Source organism: Hyperolius riggenbachi, chromosome 8, assembly GCF_040937935.1.
Source record: "Hyperolius riggenbachi isolate aHypRig1 chromosome 8, aHypRig1.pri, whole genome shotgun sequence".
Lineage (NCBI taxonomy): Eukaryota > Metazoa > Chordata > Amphibia > Anura > Hyperoliidae > Hyperolius > Hyperolius riggenbachi.
This window is the reverse complement of record NC_090653.1, coordinates 124,221,696-124,236,285: the sequence shown is the minus strand read 5'-3', so window position 1 is coordinate 124,236,285 and position 14,590 is coordinate 124,221,696. Positions and strand designations below refer to the sequence as shown.

At 47.7% G+C, this 14,590-nt stretch overlaps 1 protein-coding gene across 6 annotated transcripts in view; it reads left to right on the top strand.

Moving 5' to 3' along the window:
* The window catches only part of CD99L2 (CD99 molecule like 2), a 137,743-nt gene that overhangs the window by 62,040 nt on the left and 61,113 nt on the right, over window positions 1–14,590 (top strand). For all 6 annotated transcript variants that reach the window (XR_011023577.1, XM_068251029.1, XM_068251028.1 and 3 more), the window contains exons 2-3: window positions 9,668–9,724; window positions 13,142–13,183. Coding sequence is in view for 5 of the 6 variants with exons in the window: in XM_068251029.1 (XP_068107130.1) it covers window positions 9,668–9,724; window positions 13,142–13,183 (99 nt within the window). In the remaining variant the exon portion in view is untranslated. The remainder of the gene's footprint in view (window positions 1–9,667; window positions 9,725–13,141; window positions 13,184–14,590) is intronic.

Sequence of the window (14,590 nt, the reverse complement as noted above, 5' to 3'; positions counted from 1 at the left end):
GCTGGAAATCGGGTAAATACACTGCCACCACTGTCCGGTTGTATGGAGCGGACAGTCTCCAACGCTATCATAATACGGTAGCCAGCCCAATCACGTTCAACACGTTCAAGTCACCGTTCGGGGAATAGTCACTTCCGACGGCTTAAAGACTGTGAGCAATGTGACGTTAAAGAAAGGTTACTGGGTCCCTATATGATGCAATCTCGAATTGTATTTACAATCGAGAAACGAAAGTTATCGATTTCGCACAGGAAATCTGGTACTAGCTAATCCTAGAAGGAAGAAACGGTTATTTACAACCTAGCTAGCAAATCAACAATTTATAAGCAAATCATAAAACAATGCGGTAGTATGACTGACTCTTCAGAGGGCAGATTCGTTATAGCAGCAATCAGATGACCAGAACAGGCACAAGACTGAACGATAAAATCGTTAGTTTATTTCTAAACTACATACACACAGCTTATTTTAGAACAGATTGATTGACAGAGAGAAGGGAAGAAAAGGAACAGAATGTCCGATTATATACAGTTCAAATACCGTTATTGGTAGTCCATGCGGCAATCGCAAGTCTTTGGCGTAAAGTCCCAAAATGGCGGTTGCCATGCGGCCAACAGGCCTTTGTTAGAAAGTTCAAAGATGGAGGTTTTGGCCCGTGTCCTTGCGGGCTGCCAGGATGTTACTAGGCATCAGATTGAAGGTAAAGGACCCTGGACTTTTGGATCATGTCAGTTTTGTTCCTCACTGTAGGTGGGAGGAGTTATGACACATACAAGTCCAGCCTTGCAATTTGAATAAGGCAATGCCCCCTTAGGCAGGGAGAGGTTTTGGGCCAATTCATATTTTGCCCGCTCTCAGCATGCCCGTAGGTAATATCAAGAACCCGAATGAATATTCACAATCAGCATAAGTGTGTGAATCTGCTAATACCAAACACGAGGAGTCTGGATCGCTAATAGCACCGTCCCCCCCCCCCCCCCCTTTCACCTTACTGGCACTGGTTCTGAAAGATCCAGAGGGCTGAAAATCTCTCAGGACCAGTGTCATGTGGAATCTAATAAACTCCGTGAATTTGAGGGAACTGCGATCTTGGGAACACCAGAAATATTACCAAACTGTGCCTATTTATTAAATACAGTTTCTACAGTTTTGTTGAATCTTTGGATGCCCAGATGGCGTGATAAGGATCATTCCTGTCTCCTTTCAACTCAGGCCACAAGGCAGCTATGTGTCGGACTCCTGCTGGGTCGGTGCCTATCAGGCTGGAGAAAGCTACAATTTATGAGCTTCTGTCAACTGATATCTACCCTTCACCTGATGGATGAGGTCATAAACACCTCAGGGGGTCCCCTGTGCTGGCAGAGAATCTTTTCAACAGGAGGCTAATTAGCTGACCATGAAAAGATTTCTCCAGCCCTTTGGCGAAGGGAAAAAAAAGTGTATTTAAACCAAAAACTGTCAGTTTGGTTGGTTTGAGAAGACTAGCGTTCGTAACTCTGTGACGCATTCGATATGTCATATCGACGGCGTCACATCTCCCCCCTTTACAAGATTGGGGAAGGAGCGGTTAGCAGGACCTTGACTGAAGCAATACCAACTTGCTACTTGGGCTCAGTACAGCGGGGAAGCCTGGGTTCCACATGACCTTGGGGGTTGCCCTTTTTGTGTTGGTCAGTGGTTTAGCCAGGAGGCTACAGGGCTTCGCAAACGTCCTGTAGTATCCCGCTGTTCCCAGAGAGGCCTGTACCTCTGTCATGACAATCTGATCTGCATCTGGTTCAACGGTCAGATTGTCAGCTGACAGCTGTCCTAGTACCAGGGACGAGTGATCGCAGTGTTGCTCCCAAGTCGGGGGGAACACAGGGATGTCATCCGGGTACGTGACTGTACAACCGTGCTTGCTCTTCCACAGGTCGTTCCACGCCTGGAGAAAGGTGGCTTGGGCATTCATCATGCCAAAAGACATCCGCATCGAGGCGTTTAAGTCCAAGGGCAGGGTGAATGTGGATTCCAGGCGTGCCTTGGGCACGGTTGGAATCTGCTAGTATCCGTAGCTCCGATCTATGATCGTTAGGTAGTTGGCGGATGCCAGCCAATCCAACAGATCACCGAGGGGAGTCATGGGATACGCAACGGTTATTGGGATGTCGTCCGGCATCCTATAGGCCTCACAGAACATGGTGGTCTGTGAGCTAGAGGATTTGCGGAGGACAGACATCTGTAACATCTCCTCATATTTAATCTTCACCTTTGCTTGCACCTCCGGAGAGGCGCTGTAGGGGATCTGCCATAAGGGCTTGTGAGTCCCCGGGTCCCTTCTGTGAACTGCTGTATCCTGCCCAGGGTTGCTGCGAAGATTTCGCTGTGGGGGCGCAGTGCGCTTCAGCAAGGCCTTCGGGGAGTACGAGAGGTGGGGGGTGACTTTCACATCATCCGCCAATTCTCGTGTGGGAGCTATCAAACCTGGCAGGGGACCTGTGTCTTCCTGTTCTAATTGGCCATGCTTTCCCAGAACTAACTGCGTTCTATCTGACTGGGCTTCTAACAGATCCACATGGACCGTGCTTTCACCTGGGGTGTCAGTTACATGGGGAATGGGTTCACTGGAGTAGTTACCATTCTCCCTGTACACCTGTAGTGGAGCTTCCACTGCTGGCGGCTTAGCGGTCTGGCCACTAAGCGCACGCAGGTTGGAGTCGCTTTGTAGTATCCTCACGGATGTGGGACTACAAGTCTCAGCCAGCTGCCTAGTGCGATCTGAGGTCAGCTGCTGAAAATCAAACTCTCTGGGGTCAGAGCTGACAGGAATGCCTGCAGGCTCTGAGCTCAGGTTACCAACAGTACTGTATGTGTCTGTCTGCACAGGCCCACCACAGTAAACATCACCTCTTGGGTTAATCAAAATCATGTCAATATTGACATTGGTCTGGTGGTCAGAGATATCAGGGGGAGTCGAGACTTCTCCAGATAGTCCTGAGTCCAGACTGCCGGTGACACTGAAGGCATCACCCAGCGTACTCTCACAAACATGCACAACATTATCAAAAGCATTTGCATAACATGACATGTCATTTTTAGCATGAGTGTCACCCGCCTGAAAGTCAGAACTGTCAGAGGGAATCCCTGCTGTCAGCTCTGAGTTCATGCGGCTGGCCATAGGGCATGTAATGGCCAAAGAATGTACAGCGTTCCTATCACAATTATCACTGACACATGCAATTTCATTAGTAATAACAGGTGCAGAAAGAGATAAAAGACAGTCAGTTGCTGGTACATGTAAATCTGAGGGTACCTCCCGCCCAGCGGCGTTAGGTACAGTAGCATTAGCAGGTAAGGGTTTGACATCTCCCTGTTTTCCCAAAGGCTTGTACAGTACCTGGTTGTCAGGGAGTCCGGCTTGGGTCACCTGCGGGTCCGCAGGGTATTCATAGTGGCAAACAAGTGTGCCCAAATCAGTGCCAAGCACTGTGGCCACGGGAAGATCTAGAACCCCAACCACTCGCTTTTGACACCCCACACCCCAATCGATGGTGACTTGGGCTTGGACCACGTTGGTTCGAGTACCTCCGATGCCTGTCAGTGTGAGGTACTTTCCTGGGAGAATATCCTCTTCCGAAACAAGATGTGAGCGGACAAGAGTGACATCTGCGCCGGTGTCTCGAAGTCCGACGACAGTCTGGCCGTTCACCGTGACCGGCTGGTGGTTCTGGGAGATGCGGTGTACCTCGGATCCTCCAACCAGCAGTGCAGTAGACGAAGCAGGTGCGGATGGGTTGGCTAGGTTGCTGGGCTGGCTTGCCGGCGTAGCAAGTTTGCTTGGTGTGGCCAGGCCGTTGACAGCGCTCGCACCAGGGCTTGGCCCACTCCCGGTTCGCAGGGCCAGCGGGCCTGCTTTCTCTCCAGTTCTGGGACATAGCTCTGTCCTTGTCAGGGGCTGGAGGTTTGCGGCTGTCAGGTACCAGGGTTTTGCGAGAGTCTGGTACCGCAGGCCTGCGAGTGTCCGGTACCCGGGTCGCGACATACATGTCGGCCAGCTCAACGGCTTCTTTCGCGGACTTAGGCTTTCGCTCCAACACAAACTGTCTCACGTCTGTAGCGCAGACAGCAAGGAACTGGTCGTGGAGCATCAAATCCACAATAGCATCATAAGTCTTGTCTTCCAGGACTCGGAGCCATTGATGCAGCGTGGTGCTTAAACGGCTATACACGTCTGCGTGAGAGTCTGCGGATCCTTTCTGGATCAGGCGGAATTTTTTCCGGTAGACCTCTGGCGTGAGCTGGAACTTAGCGAGAATGGCCTTCTTGATAGCCTGGTAGTCGCTGTCCTGGTCTGTGGGTAGCTCCGCAAAAGCATCCAAGGCTTTACCAGTGAGCTGCGGTGTCAAGTGGAGTGCCCACTGAGCCTCAGGGATGCGGAACTGGCGGCATGCTCTTTCAAACGAGCGTAGATACAAGTCAATGTCCCCATTTTTCTCCATAACAGGAAACTTGGCTTTAGGGGCTGCGGGTAGAGGTGTGCCTCCTGCCGCAGGAGTGTTAGGAGGAGCAGGTCTCGCCTGGGCAAGTTCTAGTGCATGCCGGTGCTGCTGCTCTCCTTGCTCGAGCTGGAACCGACGCTGTCGCTCCTGCTGTCGTTCCTGGAACTGGCGCTCCTCTCTCAGGAACTGCCGCTGTCGTTCTGCTTCCTGGCGCTCCTCTCTTTGTAACTCCCAGGATGCAGGTACAGCTGCTCCGGTAAGTCCTGGTAACGACTGCTGGCTCGTATGGCCCAAGGCAGTAAAGTTCAGTCCGGAGCTGCTTGTTCCTGGCTGTAGGTTAACCGAAGCTGGGAGCATGGCATGATCCTCCGGGGTATCCACATCACCCGAAGCTGAAGTAGCAACATCAGCACTCACAGAGCTCATGGTGCTGGGCGACTGTGTACGAGGGGGTGGCGAGGCTTCCTGTAGGGAATCGGAAACTTCCATCGCCTGGCCGTTCCTCTCCGTCAAGGCTTGGATCAGCTGTGTGCGGTTGCGGTTCCAAGCGGTGATGCCGTGCGACTCGCACAGTGTTTGCAAGTCAGAGACAGACCAATTCTGGTAATCCAGAACTGAATCAGACATTCAGAAGAGAAGAGTACAAGAAAGAGTAGGATATAGCAAAGAAAAGTTAGGAAATGTAGACCAATCTATTCGCTATCAATGTGTACCGTTTTGTGCCCAGAACTTTGGTTCTGCAAGACAGGATACTTAGCGACCACTGTCTTATTATTCTGGTTGCAAAGACTGAGTTTGTCAGATCTTTGCGCTCTGATTTCCCAAAAGCTGGCTATGCCTGGTTTTGGGGTGTGCTATCACCACCACTGCCCACCAATGTGACAATCCAGCCCCGCGATCCCGTCGAGATCTGCTCCCGTTAGCGTACGCAGGAAGTACGGGCGCAGACGGACAACGAGACCGGTTGCTGGATCGTCAGAGGTAAGAAGAAAAGGGCGACAGAGCGTGCCAATCCCGTCTAATCTCCCGTTAGCATACGCAGGAAGTACGGTGAACAGACTGACAATAAAGATTGGTCACGCAGCTGCCGACAATATGTAATGGGACAAACATCCACCAATCCCGTATTACTAGGCCACTGTTGCCATGCAGGTCTCATGCACTTGAGGCTGCTGGAGGCAAATTCACTGTGTGCGTAGTAAACGGTTAAGATTGGTTGGAGGTGCCCATACATGTACAATTTTGATTGTATATACAATCTGTAAACTAAAAATCGATTTCGCGCTGGAAATCGGGTAAATACACTGCCACCACTGTCCGGTTGTATGGTGCGGACAGTCTCCAATGCTATCATAATACGGTAGCCAGCCCAATCACGTTCAACACGTTCAAGTCACCGTTCGGGGAATAGTCACTTCCGACGGCTTAAAGACTGTGAGCAATGTGACGTTAAAGAAAGGTTACTGGGTCCCTATATGATGCAATCTCGAATTGTACTTACAATCGAGAAACGAAAGTTATCGATTTCGCACAGGAAATCTGGTACTAGCTAATCCTAGAAGGAAGAAACGGTTATTTACAACCTAGCTAGCAAATCAACAATTTATAAGCAAATCATTAAACAATGCGGTAGTATGACTGACTCTTCAGAGGGCAGATTCGTTATAGCAGCAATCAGATGACCAGAACAGGCACAAGACTGAACGATAAAATCGTTAGTTTATTTCTAAACTACATACACACAGCTTATTTTAGAACAGATTGATTGACAGAGAGAAGGGAAGAAAAGGAACAGAATGTCCGATTATATACAGTTCAAATACCGTTATTGGTAGTCCATGCGGCAATCGCAAGTCTTTGGCGTAAAGTCCCAAAATGGCGGTTGCCATGCGGCCAACAGGCCTTTGTTAGAAAGTTCAAAGATGGAGGTTTTGGCCCGTGTCCTTGCGGGCTGCCAGGATGTTACTAGGCATCAGATTGAAGGTAAAGGACCCTGGACTTTTGGATCATGTCAGTTTTGTTCCTCACTGTAGGTGGGAGGAGTTATGACACATACAAGTCCAGCCTTGCAATTTGAATAAGGCAATGCCCCCTTAGGCAGGGAGAGGTTTTGGGCCAATTCATATTTTGCCCGCTCTCAGCATGCCCGTAGGTAATATCAAGAACCCGAATGAATATTCACAATCAGCGTAAGTGTGTGAATCTGCTAATACCAAACACGAGGAGTCTGGATCGCTAATAGCACCGTCCCCCCTCCCCCCCCCTTTCACCTTACTGGCACTGGTTCTGAAAGATCCAGAGGGCTGAAAATCTCTCAGGACCAGTTTCATGTGGAATCTAATAAACTCCGTGAATTTGAGGGAACTGCGATCTTGGGAACACCAGAAATATTACCAAACTGTGCCTATTTATTAAATACAGTTTCTACAGTTTTGTTGAATCTTTGGATGCCCAGATGGCGTGATAAGGATCATTCCTGTCTCCTTTCAACTCAGGCCACAAGGCAGCTATGTGTCGGACTCCTGCTGGGTCGGTGCCTATCAGGCTGGAGAAAGCTACAATTTATGAGCTTCTGTCAACTGATATCTACCCTTCACCTGATGGATGAGGTCATAAACACCTCAGGGGGTCCCCTGTGCTGGCAGAGAATCTTTTCAACAGGAGGCTAATTAGCTGACCATGAAAAGATTTCTCCAGCCCTTTGGCGAAGGGAAAAAAAGTGTATTTAACCACCTTAGCGGTATGGACGAGCTCAGCTCGTCCATTACCGCCAGAGGGTGCCGCTCAGGCCCTGCTGGGCCGATTTACCTGAAATAAAGAGCAGCACACGCAGCCGGCACTTTGCCAGCCGCGTGTGCTGCCCGATCGCCGCCGCTCTGCGGCGATCCGCCGCGAGCAGCGGCGAAAGAGGGTCCCCCCAGCCGCCTGAGCCCTGCGCAGCCGGAACAAATAGTTCCGGCCAGCGCTAAGGGCTGGATCGGAGGCGGCAGACGTCAGGACGTCGGCTGACGTCCATGACGTCACTCCGCTCGTCGCTATGGCGACGATCTAAGCAAAACAAGGAAGGCCGCTCATTGCGGCCTTCCTTGTTTATTCCGGGCGCCGGAGGCGATCAGAAGAACGCCTCCGGAGCGCCATCTAGTGGGCTTTCATGCAGCCAACTTTCAGTTGGCTGCATGAAATATTTTTTTTTTTATTTAAAAAAAACCCTCATGCAGCTGCCCTGGCGATCTTAATAGAACGCCAGGGTGGTTAAACCAAAAACTGTCAGTTTGGTTGGTTTGCGAAGACTAGCGTTCGTAACTCTGTGACGCATTCGATATGTCATATCGACGGCGTCACACCACCCTTGTGAGTATATTTCACTACTCTGTCCTTATCCATATACCTAACGATACTGTATCATCGGGCTCCTGGTCTCTCTCATTACAGAATCTTGACAGTTGGAAACTCAACCGCCAGGAGTCATCCCAAATCGAGGGTTATGGAAGCACCTGAAACAAGCATGCAGCTAATCTTGTCAGATTGTTGTAAGAAAAGTATTAGAGGTTGAGGATCAGCAGGACAGCCAGGAAATGTGAATTGGAAATACATATCCACCTCCATATGTCTCACACCCTGTTGTCCCTTCAAAATATCTTGTCTGGAGCCAATACACTGGTCACTTCCTGCACCGTAGACGTATCATTGCAAAAAGCTGCAATTTTCTCATACTTCATTGTGTGCTTGCCCTTTTGCAGTCTGAACAGCTGGATGATGCAATCCAAGCAGCCTCACCCACCTAATAACCAGGGCTGTCCGAGGAGTCGGAGTCAGGGCAATTTTGGGCACCCGAAGTCTGAGTCGGTGTTTCAGAAACTGAGGAGTCTGAGTCGGGAGTCGGAGTCGCATGATTTTTGTACAAAATCCACAGCCCTGTTAAGTATTAGACTAGAAAAACAAAAGTTTTCTTTCCTAAAATAGAAAGAATTTGCGATAATTCAGGTTGGAGTGAGCTCGAGATGTCTCCCAGGCACCACTGCTGAATATATGCAAATTAACCATTGTGCCCTTAGAAGCTAAACACACCTCCAGAACCGCTGGAATGCAATGATGTGTCAGCTTGTTAACCTCCTTGCCGGTCTAAAAAATCCGGCAAGGAGGCAGCGCCGCACATTTTTTTTTTTTTTTTTAAATACATGATAGCCGCTAAGCGGCGGCATCCCCCCACCCACTCCGATCGCCTTCGGCGATCAGAGTATGCAGGGAATCCCGTTGAGAACGGGATTTCCTGCAGGGCTTCCCCGGTCGCCATGGCGACGGGGCGGGATGACGTCACCGACGTCATGGACGTCGGGACGTCATAGGGAATCCCGATCCGCCCCTCAACGCTGCCTGGCACTGATTGGCCAGGCAGCGCAGGGCTCTGGGGCGGGGGGGAGCGACTCGGCGCGGCGGATTGCGGCGGATCGGCGGCGAGCGGCGGCGATCGGAAGTTACAAGCAGCTAGCAAAGTGCTAGCTGCTTGTAACAAAAAAAAAATTATGCAAATCGGCCCAGCTGAGCTCGGGATAACCGGCAAGGAGGTTAATATGTACAGAGCCATAATAATCCAACATGCATACAGACTGTTTCAGATTGTTTGATCCTCATCAGTGCATGGCATGGATTAGTATTAGACTAAGGAGTCAGAGTCGAGGAGTCGGAGTTTGAGCAATTTTGGGTACCTGGAGTCGGTGTTGGAGTCGGAGTTGTGGTTTCAGAAACCGAGGAGTCGGAGTCAGAAAATTTTTGTACCGACTCCACAGCCCTGCTAATAACTTGCTCAGCTGCTTCTAGTCATACAATTTCTATTTGAAGACAGGATTTTTAGCTGCAGACTTCTTAATTTCATACAAGGGTGGTGACATTTGACAGTTCTGATTGCTAAGCGATCAGAAGGTTGTGTGCATACTGTATAATGTAAGCATTGCTGCTTGGAGGTCATTTACCTGATACATTGCTCTGTGGCCAGTCCTCATGCTTTCTCAACCATTCACACTTTTATATCAGTGGACAACTTTAGTCAGGTGTGGTCATCTGCATTCTGATGTATGAGAGATCTTACATTCGACTAAAATGTACTGAATGTATTATCGTAATAGCATTTGCATATGCTACAATATTTTTTTTTATTTAATTGTATCCTTTTTCTTTGCTGTTTTATTTAGCTCATGGACAAGATTTCAGTCTGAAAGATGCATTGGACGATTTCCCTACAGAAAAACGTAAGCATTTCATTTGGTGTGCCTCCCCATGAGTTAAAATTTAAAGAGGAATTTCACAAAAAGATAGTGGGGGATGGGAGCAAAATCAATTCATTGCAAAGTGAGAAGTTAAAAATAGAAGATGGATCAAGAAATGATTGATATTAATCATGTCATTTGTTCATATACACACACACACACACACGCCTGTAAGTCAGCATTTTTACACTATTTGAGAAAAGGTAAAGATTTTTTAGAAGATAAGCGGATATTGACTTCTGTTTTGGATGAAGTTTAATCCTGGGCTAAAGTTCCCCTTTACATCTATGCGTAAACAAAATCTAGTTCTTTTCACCAGTGCTTTTGGGTTCTGATCACTAAAGAAAAGCATTGACCATTTTTTAGATGGCTTAAAGGGGCTGAAGGAAGCCCTTGGTAAGAGGGGGGGGGGGGGTTGTCTGATGATTCCTTTGAAGTGTACCTGAGTTGAAAATAACAAAAAATTTGATACTTACCCGGGGCTTTCTCCAGCCCCATAAGCACGCGTGAGTCCCAAGCCTTCCTCCTGCGGTCTACCGTTCAGCTGCAGTCAGCCCCGGGAACAGCTCAGTCACGTCCAGTCTGGGTCTAATGCGCATGCGCGGACCTCCCGCACAAGACACACAGCACAAAAAATGGGTGTGGCCATGACATCACATGGGCGGAGCTAACTGTAATGTAACGGTAGGGGGGGGGGGAGCACGGAGGGCGGCCGGGGAGAGGAAGGGAGGGAGAGGTCAGGCTGCCCTCCCCGCGGCTGCGGCTCCACCCTCCATTACAGCTCCCCCCCCCCCCTCAGGGCGGCCGGGGTCTATTTCTACCCAGTGGCTGCCAGCATCACCCTGCCTGGTGCGGATCGCACTCCCTGCACCCCCCCCCCCCCCCCCCATTACGACGCTTGTGCTTCTCACCCAATAAAAACACAATGGCCTCGATTCATAAAGCATTACCGCATGCATTATCGCCCAAGCGGTAAATTACCGCATAATATGTTGTTGATAGTGGATTCATCAAATTTAACGCATGTTCTAAGCATATTTTACCGCATGCGGTAATGAAAACGTTGTTTGTGTCGGTAAACTGAATGAAGTGTATTCATGAAAGGAAAAAGGGGGAGTAAGGAAGCGATAAATAACATGTTATTGCCAACAAAGACCTGGCGAGTTTGCTCAGTTTAGGTGACAAATGGAGCCCTTTTAACTTAATGTTATGGAATTTTTAAGGATACAAAGGAGGAAGGGTGGTTGTAATATCACCCAGGCTTTTAGAAATCGTATAGAGCTAGATAATTTAAAAGGAGCATTTTCCCCTAATGCTGTGATGGGATTTCTGATGTTGTTCTCCTTCTGCTGTTTTGGTGCAAATTTTTTTATTTTTTTTTTATTTTGAATTTGAGATTTGAAGCCTAGGAGGAGTGATCAGGACACAGGACAGTTGGAACTGTGTCTCATGCTCCCTGTCACCTCCTTTCAACCAAAAAGATCGCTGCCCCCATGAAATCCCAAACATTTGCCTGTTCTTTTAAAACAGAGTGGGTAAAAGATGATATTGCCTATCTATTTTAATTAACATAACTAAAGTAACTTAAAGGAGTTATGAGGCAAAAAAAAAAAATGTTTCACTTACCTGGGGCTTCTACCAGCCCCATGCAGCCATCCTGTGCCCTCGTAGTCAGTCACTGCTGCTCTGGTCCCCCTCCGTCAGCTCGTTAGGGCCGCATTGCGTACATTTTTACGCATTTCCATTGGTGCAGGAACATTAACTTCTACATTTTTACGCGTTAGTGGTTCAACGTGTAAAATGTTACGCGTTGCACCACTAACGCATAAAAATGTATGTGTTAATGTTCCTGCACCAATGGGAATGCGTAAAAATGTACGCAATGCGGCCCGCCGACCCGGGGGTCGGCAAAAACTAAACAAGCTGACGGAGGGAGAACAGAGCAGCAGTGAGTGACTACGAGGGCACAGGATGGCTGCATGGGGCTGGTAGAAGCCCCAGGTAAGTGAAACTCATTTTTTTTTTTTTGCCCGATAACTCCTTTAATGACCATGTTTGTTTAGGCTGAAGTTCCCCTTTAACAGATGGAGCTGTCCCTGGCGATAGTAGCGGTAACAGTTCAGTGTACCTACATTTGTGTTGAAAATTTTTCAATTAATCAAATTGAGTGATTTGGCCAGTTTGACATTGATTTTGATCATTTCAGTCATCTTGTTTACAATTAAATCAAAGTCAGACAAATATAACATAACATTTATAATGAAATAACCACAAATGTCTTTTCTGTGCTCAAATAATTATCAGTTTTATTCAAAGTTTTGGGATGGTGTTCTGTGGACTGATGAAACAAAATTAGAACTGTTTGGGCCTATGGATCAACGCTATGTTTGGAGGAGGAAGAACAAGGCCTATGAAGACAAGAACACCTTGCCTACTGTGAGGCACGGCGGGGGGTCAATCATGCTTTGGGGCTGTTTTGCTTCTGCAGGTACAGGGAAGCTTCAGCGTGTGCAAGGTACCATGAATTCTCTTCAGTACTAGGATGAAAATGTGATGCAGTCCATCACAAACCTGAGGCTTGGGAGAGGTTGGACCTTTCAACAGGACAATGATCCCAAGCATACCTCCAAGTCCACTAGAGCATGGTTGCAGATTAAAGGCTGGAACATTTTGGAGTGGCCATCGCAGTCACCAGACTTAAATCCGATTGAGAACCTCTGGTGGGACTTAAAGAAAGCAGTTGCAGCGAGCAAGCCTAAGAATGTGACTGAACTGGAAGCTTTTGCCCATGAAGAATGGGCTAAGATACCCGTACATCGCTGCAAGACACTTGTGTCAAGCTATGCTTCACGATTAAAAGCTGTTATGACTGGAAAAGGATGTTGTACTTAGTACTAAGAATGAATGTCACTTGGGGGTTGAATAAAACTGATAATGATGTGAGCACAGAAAAGACATTTGTGCTTATTTTATTATAAATGTTATGTTATATTTGTCTGACTAACAAGTGCCTTTTTGATTGATTTTGATCATTTCAGTCATCTTGTTTACAATTAAATGTCAAACTGGCCAAAACACTCAATTTCAGTGGGGGTTGAATAATTTTGAACACAGCTGTATATCTGTATGTACCTATAGCCGTGATCTTGCGTACCGTTGCTGACTGCTCTTGACTAATAGACAAAATCTATTATATTGTCATGGGTTACTGCACAATGTTTTCAATTATTACTGTTTGCAATGTCTTATTGGATATGCATTTGTGTTGGATTCGGGAGCAGTAAAGATACGGAGAGACCAACAGAAATGGGCAACAGAAGCCTTAAAAATTCCATCTATTTACCAAACACATTGCCTTGTTATTTGTGTAATTCTGACACTTTGTTTCTACATTAACAGCTAAGCCTAAACCAAAACCACCGAGCCCACCCAAGAAAACAGGTAAGAGCTAAGTTAGCAGCAGCTTCTCTGAAAATGACTTAGAATGAGTGAGTATTGTTCTATTATGCATATCTCTGCTCACTTAGGAAGCGGAAGCTGCGCTCGAAAATGAAAGCTATCCTCTGCCAATCAGTTAGCTGGCATCTGACTAAGAGAAGAAAAATAACATTTATATCGCATTTACTCGAAGCGCCTGAGCTGCAGCCACTAGGGCGCAGTAGCAGTGTTAGGGTGTCTTGCCCAAGATCTCCTACTGAATAGGTGCAACTTACTGAACAGGAAGAGCTCAGATTCTAACCCAGGTCTCCTGTGTTAGAGGCAGAGCCCTTAACCAGTATACTATACAGCCACTGCAAACACAGCCAATTGATCAGCAGCCAGTGGCTTTAATTTGCTAGCACAGATTGCATAAAGCCTATTTCCATTACTTGAACCATACTCTCCCTCCATCACTAATATAACTGTGACCCACCCATTTCTAAAGTGTCTCCAACTTCCAGGTCACATGGCCATGGAGGCAAAGTATTGGAAGCCTCTTTGGCTCTGATTAGCACTGTCTTGTCTTCTCCACATCCCACAAAGTCATTGCACTTGATGATTGATGATTATCTCATTACAGTGGTGTCTGTCAAGGGGTGGGATATAGTAAGTGAAAAGCATATTTAATTGGCTCCTCACCCTATAATCAATGTGAGCGAGCCACAGTGATCTGTGCATGAATTCTGGGGAGAAAAAGGCTCTGGTCCTTACAGGACAACTGAAATGAGAAGAATATGGAGGCTGTCATATTTATTTCCTTCTAAACAAAACCAGTTGCCTGGCTGGCAGACCTGCTGACCTGTTTGGCTGCGGTAGTACCTGAATAGCAACAGAATCAATGCCCCCCCCCCCCCCCCCAAGACATTGTAATAGAGCACGTTATTGGCCTGCAGGCTCACTACGCATCTGTACAGCCTTGGCACAGCGATGTTGTGTGACATTCACCTAGCATGGCCATGAGAGACATGTGTCACCATAAATGGTGCATTTCAGCTTGCTGCATTTGTGGCAGAAACCAGTCATAGTTCCTATATTGACCCCAGACCAATGCGGTGAATGCCTACAATGGATACAAGTGTTAGAACTTGAGCAATAGAAGAAGGTGGTCTGGTTAGTAGAGTGTGTGAGCGCGCGTGGTGTCAGGGGCGTAACAATAGGCCCTGCAAGGGATGCATCCGCAGGGGGGCCCAGAAGCCACAGGGGGCTCCATCCTGAGAGACTGACAACTAAGGGCAAGGAGAGAAAAATCTTTGTTCTCTGCACAATTGTTCTAATGACTGCATCTGCTCAGACACTAATAAGGAATCATGCAAAGTTTTGTAAACAAAGATTTGTAGACAGTCCCTATCCAGTGTGCAGGGGGAGGGG